Source organism: Lactuca sativa, chromosome 4, assembly GCF_002870075.4.
Source record: "Lactuca sativa cultivar Salinas chromosome 4, Lsat_Salinas_v11, whole genome shotgun sequence".
Lineage (NCBI taxonomy): Eukaryota > Viridiplantae > Streptophyta > Magnoliopsida > Asterales > Asteraceae > Lactuca > Lactuca sativa.
Window position 1 is genome coordinate 99,261,993 of NC_056626.2, and position 27,841 is coordinate 99,289,833.

Consider the following 27,841-nt stretch of genomic DNA (forward strand, 5'->3'; position numbering starts at 1 on the left):
CTATGGTAACAAATCACCCAAGCCGCCAACAAGGAACAATGTCATTAGGATCCGTAGAGAACATATGTGAAAGTCCCTAACACTTTTTAGATTATTGTGTCTCATATAACTTGAACTAAAAAAATGTATGATTCTTACCTATGTCAATTTTAAGTGCTATACTTTCTTTGAGAAGTTTTTGGCCTTTTGCAAGTAAAATGAGGAAAAGGGATAAGTACATAATATATAATAAACTTAACATTTCAATGGCTTAGAGAATCTATAAAAATAAAATATTCAAATATTTGAAAACAAAAGAAATGGAAAGAACTCCACAGACCTTGTTTTGCTAATCGAACATATAGCCCTCTAATAGCAAATTTTGCAATAACCACGAAACAACATTGTTATAAGTTGTCCATGCATGCATAAACCTCTACTAAACACACCGAAAACTCTATTCCAATAGAAAAGTTCGCAATAAACCACAAAAGTACATTGTTTATGTTGTCTTCATGTAGTATAATAGTTGTTATCCCATAGCCGCATTCACCTCTGATGAATTGGTTTTCCTTTAAAGCAGAGTATATCCCACTCCCAAATTCACCTTGACAACATCTGCACGGGATTAACCTACACAAAATAAGTAATTATCTATCAAACAATTATACACAAATTGAAAGATGTTTTGTTTATTTTTCATCATTTCCATTTTAATTTTTTTAAAGTTTTGTTTAGCATTCATATTTTAATAAACTTACAGAGTTGCAAATTGGGTCATTCCCATACATTGATTCATCTCTTCTTTTTCTTCAACAAATCCTCATTTGATACATCTTTGGTGAAGTCAATTTAATAGGGGGTCTTTTTTATAACTAATGTATTTGTTCTTCTTGTATAAAACATGGACTTATAATGATCTTATACAACTAAAATGATAATTTTAGTACATTTTTGTAAATGGTAAAAATAAACCATTTAATGTCTATTTTGTTAATATTTTACACTTATTATCCATAAATATTTTATGAGCATATAACAAATTCACATGAAAATCAGTAACAACAAACACATTAAGTAATGAAATGGAATCAGATAAGTTCATGTTTTTGTCAATCTTAGCAGTTGATCTGTTGGGATCATCAACCCTAAGATTCAATTTGGAAACATCAGCAATCTCCTGGAGTTATGACTCGCAGCTTTCATATGTTGACTGGCTCCAAAGTTAACAACCCACTTTTTATTATTATCAAAAACATTTTTACAAACAATACATGTCATATTGGCATTACCATAAACCTCCCTAGAAAAGTTTGTCATTAAGAAGAGAAAGGACTTTAGAATATTGTTCACTTGTAAGAAAATGTTGATACATCTTATAAACAGGGGCAGAAGAAGAACTGGACACATCACTGGCATGAGAAGCTATAATAGGAACAATTTATGAAGATTTGTTAAACTCGTTTCTAGGTTAAAAATATTTTAGATAATCAATAAGTTTGTAACATTTTTCAATAATGTGGCCCTTAAGACCATAATGATTACACTGAAGGTTTTGATTTCTTCCTTTAAACTTTAAGAATCATTAACTGTTCCAATCATATTTAATCAACAAGAACACATAAGATGCACCAATCAAATTTAACCAACAAGAACACATAAGACTAATTACACAAAAGAGACAATAACAACCGAAAATATTTGGAATTTTTTAGCCTAATATCATAAATCCACGAAACACTATAACTCAACTTAGATTCATAGTCATATTCGACCGGAGCAAAGTGAGCGATAAATATGGATAACAAATATCAACAGATAGCAAATACACAAAACAAGAACCAGCAAAAAAGCACACTAATAACCCAAGAAGAACCCAAACATATAAAATCAAATATAATCAAAAGACTTACAGTGATTCCAAAAAGCAAGCTCAACAAGCAGCAACATATTTTTGTTAGATCTAGTTTACCAAACCAGATCTAACACTGAACAACACCAAGGACATTCAAATGCCACGAGTCGTCTCAGTTAATAGCTACTCGTTTTCACTTCTTTTAACATTGAACGATCAAAGAAACGTTGGCCGTTAGGATTAACAAATCATTAACACTAATTTTTACAACTAATCCGATCACTTAAATTTAAAAATGTGAGGAAATAACTACTGGAGATGACAACACTAATGACCAACAAAAAAACCCTAGATTTGACACCAATATGAAACACAAACTATGAAAAACAAGAAGAATCATTAGACACTAGATCTAGACACAACTTGAAACCCTAGACCTAAAAAAAATAGAAGGAAACTATACAAAATGAAATTTAAATTTTTGACGAAGACGAATCATGAAACGAACATAAAAAGTGAGCCAAATCTAGCTTTGGTACCAGCTAAAAAGACCAAAAACAATATACAACATCAATAGTTCTCTGTATTAACACAAAGAACTAGCTCATTGTAACGATACTTACATAGACAACATCACTACATAACACTCTCACTCTTTACAAATAATCCTCACTACAAAACACTATCCTAATCTAAGTTCATCTATCCTAAAATAATAGAACAAAGTATATACAGAAAACTCAAGTCCTATGAACCCTAATTGAAGAACCACTAAAACAAGAGCTATAGAGAAACCGAGAGAAGTGTGTTGTTGTATTAATGTGTATTTTGATGAAACAACACAATTAATGTGTGTGTATGTGTGTGTGTGTTTCTCTCTCTCTCTCTCCATATATATATATATATATATATATATATATATATATATATATAGAGAGAGAGAGAGAGAGAGAGAGAGAGAACTATTATTAATGGTTTTCCAAAGAACCAAATATTTTTCCAAGTTTTTAGAGCTTATTCTTTATAAAAAAAAAATCTAAATTCATAACTTCACATTGTGAATGCTAAAAAATAAATTATATATTTTTTGGATTCACCGTGTCAATTTACATTCACATTGTTAATCTGCACATATTCACAGTGTGAATTTGACGAAAAAAAAAGTAAATTTTTTTATAGAATTTAATATCATTGGAAAAATGATAACAAGTTATGAATTTCTATATTTTTCGTTTTTTTTTTTTTTTGATAAAAATAGGCTCTAAAAGTTTTTAAAAAAAATGGTTCCTTGATTCCAGCTAATAATGGTTTTTTATTGAACCTCACTATATATATATATATATATATATATATATATATATATATATATATATATATATATATATATATATATATATATATATATATATATATATATATATATAGGGTTAGTTCATATGAGACCATCATATTTTGTGAGACATGGTAACACAATCTTAGCCATCCATTTTATAGATCAAAAAAATATTTTTAAAATGCAAAATAAATAAATTTTTTTAATATTATTTTCGTCATTTAGATTATCCAAAAAAATAAAAATAAATAAATGAATAATAAAATTACCATTTTTTTCGAAATAAACATGAAATAATCTACTTGAATATTATATTGTAAATATTCAAATCGAATTTTAGAATATTAGAACATTCTAATAGAATATTCTACTATAAATGTTCAAACAATTCTAATAGAATATTAGAATATTCTAATAAATCTAACAATTCTAGTAGAATATTAGAATATTAGAATATTTTAACATATCTAACAATTTTAATAGAATATTAAAATATTCTAACACTCTAAAAATTTGACTTAAATATTTACTGCAATATTCACATATATTTCGAAAAAAATAGTAATTTTTTTTTTATTTTGTTATTATTTTTATTCTTTTAGATAAATTATATAACGAAAATAAAATTTAATTAAAATTTTGGATTTTTCCTTTTATTTTGCATTTTTACAATTTTTTTTTTTAATTTTTTGATGTCCAAGATGGATAGTAGGATCGAGTCTCAATGTCTCAGAAAATTAGCATTGTATCAAATGAACATATATATATATATATATATATATATATATATATATATATATATATATATATATATATATATATATATATATATATATATATATGGCTAGGTTATAATGTGGATGAACAACTATTGTGCGAACGTGTGGACAGTACTATTCTATGAGAATTACTAAGAGAATAAGTTGTTTAGTAATGCAAATACGTTCAACCTTACAAAAATGTCGTCATTTTCATGCATTTTCACTAATTCTTATTCATTGTAGTTCTCACACATCGTTTTTCACTCATTTTCATTCTGACAGAATACGACTCAATAAACATTCTGACAATATTCTAACAGAATGAGAATAATAATAAAAAGTATATAAAATCCTTATAGAAGATTTAAGTAGTAAGATTCTATGATAATGAAAATATTTATGTAAGATTGAAAGTATTCATATTATCAAACAACATATTTTTTTGTCATTCTCACAGAATAGCACTGTCTACACGTCCGCACATTAGATGTTAATCCACATTTGGAGGGAAATCTCCATGGATCCAAGTAATATCCACCCACTTAGACTGGAGGGAGTTGGAGGGAAACATCCCTCACTTTTTGCGGGCCACACCACTATTTTCCTCACTTTCGTTTCCCTCACCTAAAACCTAAGGAATCGGTAGGAAGCTTCCCTCACTATTTTAGTTTTATTTTTTTAAATAAAATTAATTTATTTTTTATGATTTATAATTTTTAAATTAAAAGCAACCAAAAATTTTAATTAAAAAGAAAATGCTTTTCATTAGTTAAAATAAAAGTTACAAAAAACCTAAGATTTAAAAAAGTTGAAAATTAAAAAACAAACAAAAAAATCAAACAAACCAACAACAACCTATGGAAAATATTTTTTTCATAATTTTTTCCCTCTTCATTATTACGAGCTCGAGAGTCGGACCCGAGAGATGGTCGGTGTTTTCCATCAAGAACTTCATATCCTCCATTTCTTGTCTCTCCGTCCGTTCCTTCTTTCTTGCTTCTTCTATTTTTTTGTCGAATGCCAAACGTTCGGAGAAATTAAGATTATATTGATCAAACGACGTTGTTATTTTCCGCATTTCGTCAAGGTCAATGCTGAAATCTGATGCACCCGAAGAAGTCCCTTTTCCCTTCCTCTTTGCTTTGTCCCTATCCATCGGTCGGACAATTTCTTCTAGCTCGAGTTCGTCGTCTTAATTTAAATCTAGACCAACCCGAGCATCAGAGGAAGTTGTGTAACCACTAGAGCCCGTTTTCGTTCACTTTGATTGTTGGACTCCAAAAATAAAATCTTGCTCGTATTTTTTCCACCTAGGACATCGAATCAATAAATTCCAATAATCGTGCCACTTGAATGGTTTTCCAACTTCCTCAAGGTAGAATTGCAAAGCTTCTTGAAGTATTTGATCATCGCCTTGGTCGCTTTTTCGGTGGGTTTTTAGGTTGTTGTACAACCCGTTTATTTTTTAAACCCCCTTTGCTATTTCTCGAAACTTCGAATTCAGTTGGTGTTTCATACGATAGTCGTCACCTTTTTCTAGCTCCTCCTGAAACCGTTCTAACATACGTAACCAAAAATGCTCTCTCGGTTGTGCATTTCCATGAATCGAATCCTCAGAAAGGTCAGCCCAAGCTTTTACCAAAACTAGCTCTTCTTGTGGAATCCATATTGTCGGCTTTTGTCTCCCGGTTGTGCAACACCCTCGCGCGCTTGTTTTTTCCCTTTACATCGTTGTGGGGGTGGTGTGGGTTGAGTTTCGGGAACCATCTCTTCTTCTTCCGAGTCATCCAACTTATTGACAATTTGGAATTTTTGTTGGGTTTGGATTTGAGTTTGGGGTTAGGTTTGGATTTGAGGTTGATTTAACGAATATTGATCGGGAAAAACAACAAAGTTTGAAAACATTTGCGGAGTAACATTTGGAACTTGGATCGGGTGATATTGTCTAACATTTTGGTATTGAAATTGTAGTGGAGATTGAATGGGAGCATCGAGTTGGGGACAATAAACTCATTGTGATGATGAATCGATAGCAAAAATGTTTCGAGTACAGGTGCTTAAAATCGAACCATGATTTTTTTTCCTTCAATCGGAAGTTGGGGTATGATTGTCGGGATTCATTTTTTTTTTTTTTTTTTGAAGAAAATAGAGGGACTAGAGGTGTTGTTTTAAATGTTGATTGAAGGTAAATAGTTGGGGATTTATAGATATTTAAAAAGGTAAAAAAAAAAACAAAAAATAAAAAAATCACTTTTAATGCATATAGCCGTTTGTAAAAAAAGAAATTTTTTTTTCACCATTAACAGCGGCTACTTCAAAAAAAAATTGCCCAATAATCGACGGAGAGAGAACGCTGCAAACCCTCCCCTCTCCGGTTCCCACACCACCGTTTCCCGCACCGACAGTTCGGTGTTCCGTTGTATGGGAATCGTCCCGCTCCCCCTTCCCGCGATGATTCCATCCGATCTTATAAAGTGGATAAAACGTGTATGTCCAAACACAACTTCTTAATAGAAACGACCGCAGTCCGCTTTAATAACAAAGCACTACATTCAGCCCCTCCTTACCAAAATTGTTATATTTAAGCTCCCAAGAATATTCACCAAGACACCCTCAAACTATAAGGCTTGAGGGAATGGACTCGCCATCCCTCTCTCCAAGCAATTCTTTAAATATAAAACACCACTCCCTATGATTCGTCAAGAGAAGGGTTAAAAAATGGTCGCCAAGTAGCTAGCGAGAGGAGAGAGGAGAGAAAAAACATATTGGTGGATTTTGATTGGTTTATATCTATTGTTTTCTTTTTTTCTTTTTTTAAAATAAACCCTATTAATTTAACACACCACCACTGCTTATGAAATGCTAAGAAAAACATGCTAGAGAGTTGGCATAAAAAAATCATATGGCAATACAAAAAATGATGTAGCGGTATGCTAAGGGTGTTACCACTCCCTTCAGCCTAAGAGATAATCACAAATATACCACATAAGAAATAATAGGGATAATGAATTGAAAAGGTAACAAACTTTCGACTTTGTTCACATTTAGTTACTAAATTTTTTTTCATTCTCTATTTGTCATTGAACTATTGAAACTGTTCATATTTCACCCTTATGATCGGTAACAACCGGTCATAAGGATAAAATATGAACAGTTTCAATAGTTTAGTGGCAAACATATAATGAAAAAAAGTTTAGTGACTAAATGTGAATAAAGTCGAAAGTTCGTTTCTCTTTAAAAAAATTCATTGTTTAAATGTGAACAAACTTTCTCTTGTATTATGTTTTAGCAGATTATTTATTTTTGTTAAATTCTAACAACATTTATTGATGAAGAAATCTATGACATAAAAAAACAAAAGCCCAAAAAATATATTAAAAAAACGAAAAACCGAAGCCGAAATCAAAAACCAATGGTTTGGTATTTTCCAAAATAAAAAATCAAAATTACCAATCTGATTTTGGTTTAACAAAAAAATGAATCATTCTTACTCATAGTTATCAAGAAATTGTGTTTTGTGGTCAGAAATTATGTTGTATTTTGAAGAAAAAAAATAAAAAAAACTTATTTTTTTAAAATAGTTATTTAAATATGAATTGTTTTTTTTTTCTAAAACATTTTAAAATTATGAGTGACTTTTTTGAAAGAAAAAAAATAGCGTTATTTTAATTGTTGAATATATAGCTATTTTTTCTAAAAAAAATATTTTTGTGAAGGTAATATGGATGTGGTTTGGAACACTTCATAAAACATGTTAACGGTCTATATGTCTAATTAAATAATCATAAATTTCAATAACTATTCAAACTTTTTAAAAAAATAGAATCTCAAATATAAATCAATTATGCGGGTAATTAAAAATATCTAAAATTTAAACAACTTGTCTTTCATTTTCCATATCTTTTTTAATAGTAAAATATACTAATATGATGTATGTCAGTACATGATGTATAACAATATATATATATATATATATATATATATATATATATATATATATATATATATATATATATATATGTATCAATGTACGTATGTATTTTTTTATAAACAATGTATATGGTTTAATATATGTCATTTTATATGTTGTATTGTTTTATAACACAAAATTCATATATATAATATTAGGATAATTTTTATACATATAATATTGCATAGTTTTATAACATAAAACTTATACGTATAATGTTGGTTTCGTTTTTCGTTTTTTATACCTTTTTCGGGTTTTTTTTTTCATAGATTTCTTAATCAACAAATGTTGTTAAAATTTAACAAAAATACATAATTTGCTAAACCATAATAAAAAATAAAGTTTGTTCACATTTAGTTGTTGAATTTTTTTGATAGGGAAACGAACTTTCAATTTTGTTCACATTTAGTCACTAAACTTTTTTGTATTCTCTATTTATCACTGAACTATTGAAACTGTTCACATTTTACCCTTATGATCAGTTGTTATCGGTCATAAGGGCAAAATATAAACAGTTTCAATAGTTCAGTGACAAATAGAGAATGAAAAAAAGTTTAATGACTAAATGTGAACAAAATTGAAAGTTTGTTACCCTTTCAAGTATCACAAAATAATATAACCAATGATAAGTTTGAAGATACAAAGTGATATTTCAACAATTTCCCTTCGCAACTATAGACCAAATGTTCTAATTAGGTGCATCTACAAACTATAAAGTAATAACAAAAATTCTTACAAACACACTAAAGAAAGTGATTGGGTCGAAAATAAGCATTGCCCATTCCGCATACATCCAAGGAAAATACAATCTTGGGTGCATCTATAAAGTTATAACAAAAAAAATTTCAAACATACAGAATCCACATTGTGGTCAACCTTATTTCTCGAGGAATATCCTTAGTTCAATCCATGTGTAACCTATGTCAAAGTGGAGAAGATTCTAAAATACATTTTTTTTCATGGAATGCCCTTTTGCGAGTAGCGTGTGATGTTTGAAACTATGTTTGTGTGGTTTTTCGATTACAAATCCCAATTGCATTAGGCACTGTGTCTTTTCCATGGCGAAGGATTTTCAAGAATATATAAAAAAAATATGTGATGATGGCCATGCATTTTATCTTGATGCAACTTTTGACATGCTCGAAACGATATTATTTTGAAGAAAGAGAAACAATGCCCGATAAAAGAAATGGATCTAATTTGGGCAATGGTCTTCTTGTGGGTAAAATTTAAGAGTGAAGACCTATTCTTTATGCTGGAAAATTTGATGTTTTTCGCTAAAGGGCGTCTTGTGTTTAATAATCACTTCTATATCATAACCACTATATTTGCATTTAGAACACATTGATTAGATGCAAATATTCAAACTTATTTGTTAGATGCATATATTAAACCTTATTTGAATTTTTTTTTAATACCTTAATATACCATTATCATTTCCCAACAAAACTATTAAATTCCCCTTTTAACTACGCTAATCTTATAGATACTATAGTTATTACACAAAAGAAGATGCAACGTGGGGTTCTAGGCTTATAGCTAGCTAATAGCGTTAAGTCCCCAACAACTATATTCCATAAAAGACATCACAAACTAATTCAACCAAACTCGATACAATTATTGTTACATTTTACATTCACTTACTTTTCCTACTCATAGACTTCGATTTCTTCATTTTCTTCCCTTTCTCATCAAAACTACTCCACGCATACCCAATCGGTACACTAAACGGATCCGCCACATGTGGCGGTCCCACCCTATTCGTCAACATCCCCGACCGACTGCCGCCCCTCGACAACCACGTTGCAGAAGAGGAAACAGAAACAGAAGCCCGAAGGGCTTCTGTTTCTGTTTCTGTTACTGTCACCTCATAATCATCGTTCTCATCTCCGCTACTGATAAAGTGGCGAGGACTGGAGAATGGTGTGAAGAACTGTTCTTCTGGCGGTTGGAGGTCGACAAATTTTGTAAACGTTATTAAAACACGGACGGTTGGCACCACGGGAATCGCCACCTTCATATCGGAAAATTTACAACCATCAAATCAATTGAAATAAAAGTGAGAATCAAAAGTTGGTCAATGTAGTACTATGTGTTTGTAGGATCAAAAAAGGGAAAGTGAGTGATGGTGAAATAGCTTTAAACATGTCTTTGGGACATATGAATTCATGAATAAGGGCCCCACTAAAAGTACTCTTATTTTGGTCCTATTTGTCTAGTTCTTTTTTGGGAAAGACGTTGAAATCGATATTACTAGTAGTAAAAGAAGATGCTTAGTGGTGATTCCTAGTAAATCAAAGAATATAGTAAGATAAGAAAAACAAGACGTTTTACTTTTAAGTTATTTAAGTAAATAATACTTTGAAAATTTAGACTGTTTAATATTATTTTTCTTATTATTAAAACATTATATTTATAAAAATATGCCCAATCATAATATTGAGAATTATCGGCTGAATACAAGAAAAAGCAATGCGCTTTCCTCCACTTGTTTATCATAGTATTTTACTATAATATTGTATTTCAAATAACCAAATTTATTTATAAAAAATGTCATTTAAGAAAACAAATTGAAAACATAATACTATAATATAAAGAAATCAATGAATATATGTTATATTATTAAGTTTAACCTTATTTAACTTAAGAGTAGCTAGTTTGAGATTTTGTTGGTGAATTTACTTTTGTAGTTAATATTATATTTTATAATAAAGTATTCATATTTAAATATTCTGATTTTGTGGGACCCATCTAGATTATTCTAATCCGTGATCTGATGCATGAAAACCAATAAAATGAAAACAAGTACATATATTTCATTAATTCTTCCAACGGAAAAAATCTTCATAATAAATTGAATTAAAAAAATCCATCTTTATCTTTCAATTTCAAAAGTATAAAAATGGTACATTCTTGATGATAATAAATTGGTAACTACTTGCTATTTAAAAAATTGATTTTTTTATGAAATTGTTAAAATAAAAAATATTACAAGTTCATAAATCAAAAACAATATTTTATTTCAAGAATTTTGATGCATAGATATTGATGAGAACTATTGGATCACGCATGGCTATATATGTTTTCAGATGATATCAGCGTATAGTGGGTCCCATGTAAATGTAGTTTTTTGTCTTAATAGTATCAAAAAGTGTTTAATTTTAATTACTATAAAATGAAATAGTATCAAAAGTGCTTAAATCCAAAAGAGAAGCTAAATCCATCCAGGCCCCTATGTCCCCTTAAGATCTGTTTTTTTTATCTTTGGAATGTAAAATGACGAATTTAGCCCTTACCTTTACCGGAAACGTGCCTTGTGGAAACTTCGTCGTCAGCAATTCCCTCATCCGTCTAACAGCTTTTACTTTGTTAGCTAAAATGTCTAGTAACGGAAGCAGCTCTTCCGTTTGTAACGGAAAATTTTCCGTTAACCAAACTGACGGCCGTAACGTTTTAACGTACTCCTTCTCTTTTGTCTGTGGTTGTACCACCGGTAACGGCGGCATCGGAGGCGGAGGAGGTGCTCGTGGACGACGACGTCGTTCGGGAATGATGTCGACGCTTTTTCTTGACACGGATATCACTTCTCTATCTCCGCTCACGAAGCTACTGTGTCTCCGGCGATCGGAGACGCTGAAACGTGGATTTTCGGCGACGAGAAATCCGTCATCGGAGTCTTCTTCAAGCTCTAGTGGCATGATCTGTTCGCTTCCGGCTATGTCGCTATCACCAGCGGCAATTTTGCGTGATCTGAAACTGAAATGTACGTTGTGGATTTCGTAAACCCTGGCTTTCCACTCGCCGACACTTTCGATCTTTTCTTGCCTCCTCCAATTAGTTCTGGCACACAATTCCGCTTTCGTTACGTCCATTCCTGGACGGTAAACGCTCGTCTGAGCACAGAATCCGGCGATGTCGGAATCACTTAATGGAGATCCGGCATTTTCGAATGCGTCGAAGATTTTACGATCATCGTGATTGAGAACAAGCAACGAACCAGACGGAATGTCTAAATTCCGATCACCGTCGCCAAGGAAGAGAAAACTCTGATTCGCTCGTTGAATTTTCAAGCCGTCATAGCCAGCAAGCGAAGTATCTGCTCGTAAATTACCGTCTCGCTTCCAGATCTTGTAGGTGTCTGACGGCGCAATCTTCCCGACGAATGGAACAATAGAGCTCTCGAAGTGAAAAGAGATCTCCATATAGAAATCACGCATACGGCGGAGGACGGCAAGGAGTCGGGGAAGACGACGGCGCCACTTCGACCAGGCAGAGACGTGGTGGTACTGGACGAGAATCGCAACAATGTCCGTACACCGGCGACACACAGCCTCCTGCAACGCATTCCATCCGTCTGCGTTTTGTAGAGACACATCAGCACCGGCGTTGGCAAGTGCACGTGCAGCGAACGCGTCATTTGTCCTGACCGCGATGTGTAGCGGAGTCTCCCTCTTCGGATTGTCACGCCGATCGAGTACGGCGGCTATTTGGTCGGAAAGTCTCTCTTGGTTTAAGGAGTCTGACTCCGAGTGAATCCTCGTCGGGTCGGCTAGCCGGGGTAAAGAGGCTACAATACGTGAGAGGGTTGTGTGATCACCTACTGCAACAGCATAGTGGACGGGGCTATGGGAGTATTCGTCGGGCTTAATAGTTTCCGGCGACACCTCCTTCGCCTTTTTGGCCGCCGGTGAAGATTTCGACATTTTAATCTTTGAAACCGTCTCTAAAAACCGGTGTCTGAGAATCTGTAGGACTTGAAAGAAGACATAAACAAAATGGGCAGTTTCGTCTTTTTGTCTACTATCCAATCGGCGCGCCTTTTCATAATTGCCTACACAGAAGTGAGTATGATAAATTAAATTAAATTAATAAATTGAGTTTCTTTATGATTTTTGAGAATTGAGATCACACACATTCTCTTTCTTTTTGTCGTTTAGATTGTTTATTTCATTTTTTGTCATTTTGGTTAATTGCAAATGCCAAATAAGTCCATTGTAACTTCACCTCAACAGATATTTCATCTGAATCCTTTCATCTATTTGTTAGACAGAAACAGTGTTTGAGTTCACAAGTTAAAAGATGGTTGTGGCAGTGGAAACGACGAGCACATACACATGACATCATTTATTGAAAAGGAGGGGAGTCTTTTGTATTATGTCCAATCTTGGAATTATATATTTGTTAGTTGTTACTTGGACAGATATAAATGCGAAGAAAATATACTTTGATAAGTGTATGATAATAAAAGGAAATAAATAAATAAAATCTCATAACCAAATTTGGCTAAAAATATTCTTAAAAACTCACCTCCAAACAATCCAAAACCAACCCAAATAAACGAATCACACCTGCTAATATTTGTGAGACTTGTGTGATGTGCCACTCGAACCCATACAACAAAACCCGAACTCCTTAATAAATATGTTAGTTAGGTTTAGAAAGTGTAGTGATCAGTATCGGGGTGTACAGTTGATAAGTATATGGAATCTTGCATATTCCAAACATCATTGAAAATCTCTAAAAATATATCTTCAAATTTTAAAAAGAATAGCAAATATTCTTTAGTTACAGAAAAGACGCATTCCAAAAGCTAAACAAACTCTTTAAAACTTAGGTTCTAAAAAACTCGTCATGACACCAAGACTTCTATTTACTGCTAAATTTTACAAAATGTCTCTTAAATCATATATGTATATAAAAATGAATAATATCAGAAAATATATAAAAAAAATTATGAATTATATAAAAAAACTGTTAAGTCACGTCTTACAAACGGTGTGGCTCGTCACGGCTTGTAAAAGTTTTAGGTTTGACATTGCCACCAAGTATGCGTATACCATTATTTAAAACCTTGATAAAACAATAACAAATCGCATTAGCATCAAATCATTGATTTCAAATAATGTCATGCATCATGTTTCTAATTCGAAAATCAAAGTCAATCTTAAAGTCCAAATGTCCTACAAATGATGATTTTGGAGCCTATATGAAGTTAGCACATATCACACTAAACACTCTCAAAACTCCACCCACTATGTAACCATCACACATGTACCATATGAGGGATAGTAAATCTTACATGCATATGAGGCCTTCTAGAATTCAATCACAATCAATTCTAAGAGTTTTAAATTGGGTATCCAAGTCTCAAGTGGCCACATAAGTCTTAAAGTCATCCTAAAGTGGATACACATGATCAAGATCAAAAATTATTTAAAAACATAGAAAGTTTATCCCTATTTAGAAATTTCATAACTGACATATATTACATATAGTATTCCATATAATGTATTACATGTCATTTCGTGAATGACATATATTACATATAATATTCCATAATCGAAGGAATTTTCAAAGTTCAATATATTAAAGGACATGTGTTCGTAGGTAACGAATTCACCTAAATGTGTAGATAATCATCTATCTAGCTTAGCCAGTTGTAAGGAACTTCAAGATCGCCTACATATTACAAGATTAAATCATTAACAATAATCAACCACTAATTAACTAATTAACCTTAATAAACTCAACAGACTCATAATTAACTAATTAACCTTAATAAACTCAATAAACTCATAACGATTCTTAAGGACTCAATACATGAATCTATGGAAGCATTTAGAGCAATTAAAATATCCTTCAAAGCTCCAAGGTCAAGTAAAATTTCATGAAAACTCTCATGTTTTTACAAGGCTTGTGGGAAATAGCAAAGGAATTACATACCCCATGTATTTCATATCAAACCAATGATTTCTAGCAAAAACTCAAAAAATAACAATTATAGCTTACTTAATTGGACTTAGGCTATCCAACTCCAATTCTAATGAATTAGATTGATTAATTAGAGTTTAAAACACTATTCAACCACATATGTACAACATGATTAACATCACTAATCTGTCAGTTAAAGGATGATTATCATCAATTCGAATGAAAACTTTAAAAATCAAGACACGACTAATTGATTTAGTTTTCAGCTATTCTTTACAATTAGGATGGATAAACTGTGACATCCTCACTTTCACGTCCAAAAAAAACTGATTTGTTTATGCTTTATTTGAAAATCAAAATATCTTTTTGAAGAAATATGTTGCGGAATTTGTTACAAAAAATATGATAAGTAAATTATCAAAGCATTTCCGAAGAAATGTGTTTTCATTATATTAAACACGTTGGGATGTCATTGTCAATACAGTACATAAGCATAAACAAAAATAGTACAGGTCTTACAACATCTATTATTCTAAAGGCCTATAATACATTGATCTCTCATCAGATCGTCACTCTTGTGCTCTATGACCACTACCTGTAATACAAGAAACTGGGTGGGTCGGGCTTGGGAGCCTGGTGAGCACATAGGGTTTTCAACCCACAATAATTTAAGTTTATTAACTTCATCAAATCAATCAACCCGATTACCCATTTCTCGTTATCCTCGCTTTCTGTCCCTAAAGCATTTAAATTAAGGGACCTAACCTAAGGATTTTCATTTGGATGGACAACACTACTTAGGGGATTCCTTAGCATTATATGTCAAAAAGGAAACCATGAGGGGGAGGGAGTACACTTGGTTACCACGTAGTTTAAAAACACCTACATGTTGCGAGCCTGCCAGCATTCCACTGGACTGTCTAAAATAGTCTGTGGTTGTCATCTATACTCCGCTAGATGACTGAATCATCTTAAACATCGAGGTCTCTCATCATTTATTTCATCATCTATATCATCTACCTATCATAATTATATGTATAAAATACCTATACAGTTTAAATCGAATAAAACATGTATATTTTGTTCATCCAGCATAGATATCAAGAACACAAATAATATGCACACATAGCACGTAATTTATATTAAATACTTCATATCTATGTGTAAGATGAAAGTAACCATGCACTCACTTGTTAAAGTGACGACTCCAAACTTGGGCATCGCTTCGCGTCTAACAATTTTATTTTCCTTCGACGAAACCTAGTATCATTATCACTAGATTTTAGCCAAATATTTATTGCGGCTAATTATTAGTCTAGATTTATCATTAACTCAATGTTTACGAGCGATATTGTTTTTCTTGTATTATATAAGTGTTAAACAATACTTTTCAACTACTATGTACAGACAAGGGCCAGACATGAAACACCGGAGGGCAGGACCATTTTGGCATTAAAGCTGTTCAGAAATCCAACAACCCTATGCAGCCCTTCAAACCAGATTTCTCATACTGTGAGCAGTTAAAAGGTATTATATTAACACGTTGTATAATTTATAATACTTAGCACATATATTGTTTATAGGTTCATAATAACGATAACGAACTTAAACATAAGTTATACTTAAAGTAGGGTAAGCATAACTCACTTACAAGGGGGTTTTAGCTAGGAGTCGGACTCTGCAGGGGCATAACTTCTGAGCCGAAAGCTCTTCTTCTCGGAGCCTTCTGGCACTCCGGGATTCGCCTCTAACACTTGGGAAGTGTTAGGGGAGGGGAGGGGCTAAGGAGGGTATTTGAGAGAGAGAGAGAGAGAGAGAGAGAGAATGGGAATGGTGTGAGAAAATTAGGTGATTTACGTCTCTATTTATAGGCTGAGAAATGGGAGTACGCGGGCCGTAACTTCGAAGTACGTTGGGTGTGCGAAAACCGACGTTGGGCGTACACGGGACAGGTATCTCAATCCGGTGTGAAGCCGTGGAGAGAAAGGAAGGGTCCACATCTTGCCACTTGTCAGCCTCACATCTAACCCATAATTTAATTAACTTCTAAGTTCCATAACTTTCGCATACGAGCTCCGTTTTTTACGTTCTTTATATCCACTCATAGCTAGCAACGTAATCTACAACTTTCTTTTAGACTCCGTCGGCTAATTTTGACTTTATTTTTGAGGTTATATTTTAACAGTCTTAGACAGATAAAGTCCGTTAAAAATTCATAAATTTGTCATCTAACGTCCGTTTTTATCTATATGTATATCGTTGAGCTCCTATTAACGAGATCTTCGATTCTCGTTTAGATTATGTCAGCTAAAAATCGATCAATCTAAAATTCGATTTCTGTGTTGCATACTGTTATGTCAAATCTTAGAAAAATCACAACTTCCTCTAACGAAATCAGATTTGGACGTTCTCTATATGCACGCTCTCGGTTTAACATATACTACAACTTTCGTTTAGATTGCTAAGGCTAAAAAGTATTTTATCGCAAACTCACTTTTTACGACACACAGCATCGTGGTAGTTTTGTCACAAAACTTCGATAGGTCATAACTTCTTCGTTATAAGTCGGATTTCAGCATTCCTTATATCCCCGAAATCCTTGTTGCGACAACTTCAACTTTCTTCATAGATATTGGGTCTATCTATTATTTTATTTTGACGCATACTTTTATTATTATTTTATTAGATCGTTATAAGCACGTATATTGCGCATAAATCACATAAATCACATAATACTCAAATAATTCTTCTTCATTACTTCAAAATATGTTACAATTGTTAACTCAAACTATTACATCATCATACTAATGTTTAGCCAGAAACGTGGGTGTTGCATAAACCTACCTATAAAGTATAACTGAACCTTATTTGTCTAACTACTTTAACATCTAAATATCTCGATGGTAATCAACTCAAGTTGACTCAAAAACTACATTAAAAATCATAAATCCACCATTAATCTAACTAGAGGTTTCAATACCATAAATTGAACTTTCTGTTGGATTTTGAGCATTCTAACACTCTTAAGTGTACATGCAACCCTAAATACCTTGGATCTATGTTTTCTCTATTATACATGCAAATATGAACATCCAAGGTATTATACTAATCTAGCATACAAAACAATGACTATAACAAGATAGAATACATACCTCTTTGATGTAGAATGTCATCATGAAGCTTGAGTGCCTAGTGCCCCAAGTGTGACACCTCAAATGGTTCACACAACACCAAATACACTTGGAATAACTTGAGAGAAACTTGAACACTTCTAAAATCGGCTAGCCCTTCTCTTCCTAACTTAGTGGCCGGTTTTGTCAAAGAATATGATCTTATATAGTTGTTACAATTAGGGTAAACCCTAATTGTCATGGATTTTCATTTCCTTGGATTCATGCGTTCAAATACACCATGGAGCATCCATGGAGCATCTTATGGGTTTTAGCCCAACTTGACAATCCATGGAGCATTAGCCCACTATACAAGTATGGGTGATTTACATAATCAACCCTTATATTTAATTAGTTTTCTTTTGATAACTTAATTAATTCTAGATTAATTCTTGATCAATATTAATTAAATAATCTTATTAATATATTAGAACTTATAATATATTAACAAACCTTAAGTGTTATTTCTCTCATTATAGTCTATCCAAATGCATGATGTCATGCAACCCAAATGGACTATGCCGGGTCGGGTCAAGTCTTACCAATTATAGTTATGGACTTAGACATTAATCCAACAGTCTCCCACTTGGATAAGTCTAAAACTATTATTGCGTATGACTTCAAGAACCGACTGGCAATCGTAGCTCTCAAAAGCTTCCGTCGAACTTTGACCTTGCCGATGATCTCTGACCTTTGTCAATGACTTTTCCATTAGATAAGGGATCACATATTCCTCCATTCTAGATATCATATGGACTGAGATATTGATTATAAATCATTCTCTCTGTCCATTTGTTGTTTCCCGGTTTCCGATTCATGATGACTGACTGATTGAACAGATCAAATCAGTCATGGCTTGGCCAAGCACTCACGTGTATCATCATTAAATCATCGAGGGGCCCACAGATATCGCTTTTATCCCGAAGGTAAAAGGAATGGATAAACTTCGACTCATATGGATTGTTCTGCTACTTGTTTAATCATACACAAAGACACGTTTTATAACATCGAGTTACCAATGCGGTTTCGTGCAATCAATGTATAACCAACTCATAGTAACAACTCATATCTCTAGGTTTGAAGAATATAAGATATTATCATCTCATGATCACTCATGATAAAATCCATGAAGTGATTCAAATGAGCGCGGGTTGAATCCAATACTCAGAACTTATGAGCACTCATGAGCGTTGTAGCACAACTTTGTCCACCAACTTGGACCTCTACAAGACAACCAATGACAGTCTTGATTCATATCTACTTGCAACATATGACCGACTGTGGATGGTTTGAATAACTTAGTCATTCCGAAAGAATAACCTAGTTTATTCTAGAAGTCAAAACATGCAAAATGAAACACAATAATAATTGAATCTAATATGGTATTAAAACCTATGAATATAACTAAAACACTTTCTATTTATCACCATACTGATTACTCATTATTCATTGTTTCGGTTTTATCAACTTTATACTTGAATTAAAAAACACTAGTTGTCCCATGCTCCAAGCATGTACACTATGTTTTTCTAAACAATAGCTTTGCCATACACCAAGTATGCACTCTATGTTTATCTATGATCCTTACTTTGTGAAATAAACCAATTGACCAAACTTTCAATGATTCTAATTTCACACTCCCAAATTAAAATCTTGTTAGGCTTTAAACTTAAATGCACTACCCTCTTGCAATGAATGTGTACAAAGTCACAAAGACTTGTCAACAACCATTACAGGGTATTCCAATGAAGACCTACTCCATGGACGCAAAGCCTTATGTTCAAAGTATGCATTGCTTTAAACATGCTTCTTGCACTAAGTTCTTTTTAATCTTACACAGATTGCTTCTATCTATAGAGACAACTTTATATTCCCATTTTGACTACTACTTCTAAACAAGAGTTGCCTCTTTTCAGACCATGTCAATATGGCCCTTCCAAAATTCACACTATACTTCCAACTGTCCTTGAGCAACCAATCTTTGGTAAACCTTAGATTATCCTCGACAATTGCTTAATCACTTTAGTCATATCCAATTCAAGACATTTTCCTCCTTAATACCCAAAGTCATTTGGAAAATTCAGAAATAATAAATATTATAGCACAAGTAATCGATCTTGTACCCAAAGTAAATGAGACACGATTCATGATGTTTCACATAAAGACATGGTTCTAGACCAGTCTTTTGCCATAATAATTTTTTGTTTGCCATATTCTCAAAATTTTACTATGAAAAGGGATGTCGTAATCATAATCGAATTTTGAGAACACAATATATAGAATTTTCTTAAGTTGAACCAATCCAACATGAAATTCATATATATATATATATATATATATATATATATATATATATATATATATATATATATATATATATATATATATATATTCTTGACTAAAGGTGATTAAAATCTCAATATAAGCTCTTTAGAATGATTATAAACTCTATCTAAGCTTTTCATAATTGAAATGAAGTATAATTTCCTCTCCCTTAATTATAGCAAAACAACTTTTTCAACCCCTACAACCTCACGAATTGAAAATTTTTGTTTTCTATAATTAACATTGCTAACTTGCAATACTTATCATAATTATCATGCTCCCACTAACATGATGATTATTAGCATAACACTTATGCTCCCACTAGCTTTGACATGTACTTAGAAATCAGCTATTGACTTTTTTACCAAATTTCAGATTTCTGATACTAGATTGCTTTGATAAGACTTTATCAAAATCATACACCTTTCATTATATAGCTCACATGTGTGTCTAAACAATTTCAGAACTATGAAAAGGGATTCCGTAATCATAGTCTTAATTGTTTAGACCTTTGCTATTTCTCATAAGTCCATGTTAGTGTGCCTACTAACAACTTTGAGAATGCAAAGATTACTATCTACTTACAAATCTACTTAATGGAAGTGTTTCCTCACCATCATTTTCATGAATCGGAGAGAAACCTTATGACACTTAGATTTTTATGGTGTATGAGTTCCTACCCATATGAATTTGTCAAAACCTTAGTCACAAGACACAGATAATGACAAATCCAAACACATATGGACTGAACTTACGCAATTTTAACTTCTTGCCACCTGGCAGTACAGGGCCTGCCATTGCTTCCAAGTTGTTATGCAACTAATTGAGAACTCTAAGAACTTATATGCAAAGCCAACTTTAACTGGAATGGACACAGAATATGTCAACACGATAGGTTATAAACCTCAAGTCGTGTGCTAGTGAAGAACCTCAGGTTTTATTCTTGATTAGTTCTTGAGATTTTCAAGACCTTTAAGACTCCCACTGTCCTCTTGACATATAAGACTCTCTTGTAAAATATTCAAGGGATAGTGCGGATTCTTTATCAAGACAAACACTTCACACAATTGGCCTAAGTTGGTCTTTGTTTTATCCAAAACATCACAACTTATCAACTTCAAATGTACAAGAGTATGACACTTTTACTCTTACATTTGACACGTGTTTTTAAACCTTTCTTTAAGATATGTCACTCAAGTTACAGTCTTAGAGTATAACTCTAAGGATTGTTTTGGAACGAAGTATGACTCATCTTCTTGATTTAACCACTTCAACAATTCATAACTCCTCTTCTTAGCTATCAGAATGCACTTAGAGGATGAATTGTGATAAGGTATCTTAATCATTAAGATAATCATATATCATAAAGTACTCTCCCATCTTTTCAGATTTGAGAAACTTTTATCCTTCTGCCTAATTTGATTCTTCTCATTCGTTCTACCATACATCGAGACTTTTCCAATGATTCATAATTATACTTAGACTTATAAGTATAACCATATTTACTAAACTTTAGTAAATCATGATGAATAGTCTTATCGATTATTTGTGGTGGGCTTGATCAGTGCACAAGGATGTGTACTCGATCCCTTAGTCCTTTACTTGACTCACACATCCATGTGAACAAGTAATTAGTCTTAATTTTCCAATGCTTGAAAGTTCTCATTAATCATACTATACAACTTGCATGATTCCAAGTTTCGGTCCAATTGAAAATTGGGTGATGAGAAATTTTCTTATTTGGTAAATTTAGACACTACCACAAATGAAAGAATCAAATTCATATTTCCAATATTGTTATCAATGGAATCATATAAGCAACATCTTTTTTTTCCACAAATGTCATTGTAAGGATATTCTAAAATAAATAAAATTAAAAACTTTTCTTTTAATTTACAACTTTGCGGAAAAACTAATCCTTACAATGCAAATGTATACGAAAGCTTGTTGTTATCTATTCCTAAGCAATTTATCATAACTCTTAAGCACCTACTCAAAATTCTGATCATTGAACCATGCGATCGAAATTCATCTTCGCGATAAGAATCAACATACTCTTTCTTTAAGTTTCTTCACTTTTCTTTGATTCTTACAAACATCAATATGTGACCCAGTTACATCATGTATCAAGAATCTTAGTATAGAAACTTAGCAGAGTTAGATAGTGGATTTTACCTGAAGTAGGGTCACACTTATTGACTTTAACATCCTTAGGTAAAATTGGCAGCTTCGCAACTAATGCCCCTTCCTTTGGCAATATAAACATATGGACCCTTTGGTAATGGTACCGGTACTATCACATACTTAGCTTTTTCTCTTTACCATTTGGTCAACCGAGTTGACTATGACCGATCCCTTTCCATTGGGAAGAGAATGTTTTTTCTGGATTTCCAGTGTCTTTATTGTTAATGTCCATAAAGTTTTAGGAAGTTGATCTTAGCAAATAGATAAGATCATTAAGGGTCTTGTCATAGTCTGTTTCATAGGAGTCCCAAAGGAACTCACTATGTGACTTAGAAAGTGATTGAACCACCAACTTTCTCAAGTCTTTGACACCCAACTCTCCCGGCTTGTCAGTATGTGACTTCATCTCCAAGATGTGAGCACACCTAGACCTTGCCTTGCAAATACAGCTTGAGTGAGCTTGAACTTGTGGGATAGGGATGATAATTGGAGGAGGTGGAGGAAGTGAAGTTCCAAGAATTTGGGAAGATCATAGATGTCTGAACTATACATCTTTTGGGAGATATTCAAGTTTAGTTGATTTAAAGTCCTTAATATAACACCCAATATGAAATATTAAGGCTAGGACCCAACAACCTATTTATAACTGGAAGAGGGATGTCGTAATCCAAGTTATAAAATAGTTGAAGGTAGGTAAATGACGATTTACCAATTTCCACCATGAAAAACGAAATATAATTAAGTTTTAATTGGATTTGAAACTCCTAGATCTTTTGAGATTCATTGAACTTTTCAATGGCATGTTTCAATCTCGAGTGTGCCCTTCAGGATTTGTGATTGGGATGCCGAGGATCACAAAACAAGGTGTGAAATAACCATGCAAAGTACTTGGTACTCTTAAATGTTTATCACCCAACCGATGTGTCGGTAAACCACACACGCTCCACCGGCCTATGATTAAACTTTAAGAAACCCTTTGCCTACCTTGTTAAATCAAGCTAGTGTGCCGGTAAACCACACACGCTCTACCAACCGACTTAAGCAAAGTGCAAAGTGTAATTTCATGGGTTAGCACCTTATTCACATTTTCCTAAGTAACTAAGATTGGGAATTTATAAAACGTTTAGTTACTTAGTATTTATCATTAATACTTTTAATGAAGGGAGAACTTATAGTCTTTGTCCTACTCGTTCAGCTAACGACCCTCCACCAGTCAAGGAAGCGGTGGGTGAGAGTGGACACCCATTAAATTGCCATTTTATAGGCAGTAACCTTATACCCCCTTATAGACCAGCTTCGTGAATGAGGCCTACTAACGGTAAGACTGGCTTTTACTCTTATACATATATATAAATATTATTAACTTATAATATTATAAAGTATAAGGATTGAATTTTAACTTTTAAAATCCTAAGGGCTTAACTTGGAATTAAAGTATTCATAAGAGAAAACTTTTCAAATTCCAAAACTTGAGGGAAAGTTTTGAAACTATTCAAAACTAATTAATTCCATAACTTATGTGTTTAAAGTAGTTTAATTAAAAGACTCTTCAAGTTCCATAACTAGAGCACAAGTTATAGAAGACATTGAACTAATTAATAAAAAAATAACTTTTTTTATTGTAACTTATGGAACTAATTAAGGTTATATTTTTTTTTATTATTATTTAATGAAGAGACTCTTGAACCTCCATAACTTGAGGACAAGTTATGGAGTCATAAAACCATTTAATTAGAACTAGAATCTTCATTTTGTAACATTTGCCAACATTTATGAGTTTTATGATTCTTAAATGTGACTTTTCATATAACTTGGGGACAAGTTACAAAAAACACACTTTGGAATCAACTCTTAGATTAAAATGGATTGAAATCAACTATTTCACACAACTTTTCTATTAATCTAAGAACAAGATAATTCAAATCATCAATCTTCAAGACATTAGCATGAACATACAAACTAATACAAATCTTGAAATTATGACAATTATCTTAGAAATTGGATTAGCATGAACATTACCACATCAAAAACAAGTTTATAAGTTCAAAAACATCTTAGGGTAATGTTCCTAGTCCAATTCCAGCCAAAACAATCAAATATATGTTGTCAGGGGGTCCAACTCGTCGAGTGCACGAACCAACTCGGCGAGTCTACTGTGCAGACAACATCAAAACTCGATTTTTCAGCTACTTTTGCAAGTATAACGAGAAAACAAACATAGGCTCTGATACCACTATTGGATTTTGAGCATTCTAACACTCCTAAGTGTACATGCAACCCTAAATACCTTGGATCTATGTTTTCTCTATTATACATGCAAATATGAACATCCAAGGTATTATACTAATCTAGCATACAAACAGTGACTATAACAAGATAGAATACATACCTCTTTGATGTATAATGTCCTCATGAAGCTTGAGTGCCTAGTGCCCCAAGTGTGACACCTCAAATGGTTCACACAACACCAAATACACTTGGAATAACTTGAGAGAAACTTGAACACTTTTAAAATCGGCTAGCCCTTCTCTTCCTAACTTAGTGGCCGATTTTGTCAAAGAATATGATCTTATATAGTTGTTACAATTAGGGTAAACCCTAATTGTCATGGCTTTTCATTTCCTTGGATCCATGGGCTCAAATACACCATGGAGCATCCATGGAGCATCTTATGGGTTTTAGCCCAACTTGACAATCCATGGAGCATTAGCCCACTATACAAGTATGGGTGATTTACATAATCAACCCATATATTTAATTAGTTTTCTTTTGATCACTTAATTAATTCTAGATTAATTCTTGATCAATATTAATTAAATAATCTTATTAATATATTAGAACTTATAATATATTAACAAACCTTAAGTGTTATTTCTCTCATTATAGTCTATCCAAATGCATGATGCCATGCAACCCAAATGGACCATGCCAAGTCGGGTCAAGTCTTACCAATTATAGTTATGGACTTAGACATTAATCCAACACTTTCATCCATATGCATAAATCCAAATCACATAATTGAGATATAAAAATGGTCAATTTGAAGTTTTATTGAATCAAATGGATGATTTAAAAAGTTGGGACTTTGAAAACACCATTAAAACTTCATAAACTAAGTTTTGTCAAGGAGATAAACTCAGATATATTAGTGTTAGAAACTTTGAATTTAACACTAAATTTGGATTAATCATTACATTAAACTTGGATTAGTCATTATTTTAAATATCAAAATTAGGACTTGAGGATACATTGGAAGTTAAAAACAAAGAGATGGGATAATGGATACCTTACAAACTTCTCTTAGATGATTTGGTGCTACGATTAAACTAAAGGTTTAATTTTACCTTCTAAATCGAAATTCCTCTTTAGAAATTATTTCCCTATCTTTCCTAATTCTCATGCATTCAAAATATAGAGTGAAAAGGAGTTGGGGATCTAGATCTCATTTTTTTCAATATTTTGCAAGTTTGGTCCCTTAACTTCCTAATATTAGAGTTTGCTTAAATTAACACCGAATTAATATTTCCAACTCAGTACTTCTAACTTTTACCCTAGAATGTTAATTTATCATAATGAAAATGTTTTGTGCCACATGTCATCTTCTGCCATCATTTGCTACATGTCATTTTCTAAAATTTTATGCATTTTCTATTTTCTACTTGGCATTTTCTGTTTTTCCACATTTCCTTATAATTTAATTAAAAGTTGACTCTATATTGTTATATATGTAACGTATTTGGCATTAATTTGGCATTTATGTGATTCTATTAAAATCTCACATTAATTTCTATACAAACATTTATTTTTTTTCCTATTTTAATCCATCACACACTTTTTATACAACTAATCTTCTATAAGAATTACAAATTTATACATTTTTTATGAAAGAAATCATGATATCAATCACAATATTTATGTGGAATTATCATACAAAATATAGGACATAATCATGTATATATATATGATTTCCTAATTATTATAATGTAATTATTTGTATCTGAAATTCTTTGCAAAAACATAATCAACTACTTGTGCATCTACACAAGGCTAGCAAATTGATTTTGTGAAGTATAATTTTTATTGTGTGTTATGTGTGTATTTTTCTTAAATTAGTTGACCATTTTGTATAAATCAGTTCAGTAAGTCATTGACTCCTGTTGATGTAAGTAAATTGTTCGAAGACTTTTGTATGTTGGAATGCATACATGGAGTTCGATAGAATGTCTTAAAGAAAGAACTCTTGACATCATTGTAGTAAAAATCTCAGTTATATCATCTTACTTAACTGAAATGCGAGTTAATGCAGGGGGTTTCTTTTTTATGTTTTTGTTTTTTATGGCGTCATTTTCTTTTTTATAACACTTGATTTGATTGGAGTGGAAGTTTAGTATGGTTTTCTAAAAAAACGATTTAAAATCACCAATTGGTTTTTGCCCCTTTTTGTTCATTTTTTTCATGTTTGATAGAGGTCGTGTTTGGTAGGGTAGTTGGTCCATTGTTTGTTCATTATGTGGTTTTCGAGTTTAAATTTGCCACTAATTATATCATTAGTTTTCAATGTTCATTAGGTTGTTTCTTTTATAATTGTTGTGATTTTTCGGTCTCAGTTATATCATTTTACTTACTTGAAATGATTCTTGCCAATACTGCAAGGGCATTTCCGTCAATATCCTTTTTCCCCTTTTAAATAATCTCATCAGCTCTTTATATATTGGTTTGAAAATAGCAATGTACTTTTTCCGTGACGGAACTCGCATAATATACATGCCTCATGTTCCTTTATATGATTTAATCGTTTTTCCAATTTTTTGAAACCTCCAGATGTTGAATATAACATATCCCATATGATAGGTGAAATTTTAAAATCAAGATTGATAATAACAATCACTCCAATAATGTTTGATGATTTTACCAACGTACCCTCTTAATGATCAAATGAGCGTATCTGTCCTACATAGTCGGGTTGTTTATTACGTGGCACAAGTCCGATTAATTAACTTACTAACATGTTTGTGTAGATTGTAAAATAATGTTGATTATACTGAGATTGAATAACACTCAATTTAAAATATATTAATATACATAATAGTCTATTTCCAGGCTTTGATCCTTAAACCCATTTTCGTTGTTAGTAATTTAAGATGTGCTACATTTATTGATCGATATTTTTATATGGAAACTATATGCAGTAATTTTTATAAAGTTAAAGTTGATGTATTTGAACTTGTTTTGTTGTTTCATGTTTCTAAACGATTTAAACCAAACACCATCATTGCGTCCAATATCATTGTATTTACTAGAGGCACACTAAAAGCCTTGCCGATTTTTGCTATATATGTTTTTTTTTTTATATTTTAATAAAACTATTTATACATGCAAATATTTTCACATCTTCTATGGCTTTTTTATAAGTATTTGTTTTATTTGTCTTTTGGTTAATCCTGACTCTTGTATGGATTTTACCTACTTTTTAATACCTATAAATACATAAACATATGTAATTTATTATTTATGTGTTACTATGTTGCTGATTACAAAAGTTGTTATTTGTTA

At 32.2% G+C, this 27,841-nt stretch overlaps 1 protein-coding gene across 1 annotated transcript; it reads right to left on the reverse strand.

Annotated features, from left to right (window-relative positions):
* Positions 1–9,355: 9,355 nt before the first annotated feature.
* On the reverse strand, positions 9,356–12,729 carry LOC111907857 (uncharacterized). The gene is made up of 2 exons (XM_023903661.3): positions 11,195–12,729; positions 9,356–9,912 (listed from the first exon to the last, which is right to left on the reverse strand). Exons 1-2 carry the CDS (start codon positions 12,599–12,601, stop codon positions 9,535–9,537), a joined length of 1,785 nt encoding a protein of 594 aa, XP_023759429.2. The 5' UTR covers positions 12,602–12,729; the 3' UTR covers positions 9,356–9,534.
* Positions 12,730–27,841: the final 15,112 nt, after the last annotated feature.

Excerpts from the sequence above, each read along its gene's own strand:
- LOC111907857 (XM_023903661.3), bottom strand. The coding sequence starts at position 12,601 with ATGTCGAAATCTTCACCGGCGGCCAAAAAGGCGAAGGAGGTGTCGCCG. Across the intron at positions 9,913-11,194 it reads AAGGCACGTTTCCGGTAAAG|GTGGCGATTCCCGTGGTGCC; the intron begins GTAAGGGCTAAA and ends TCCGATATGAAG.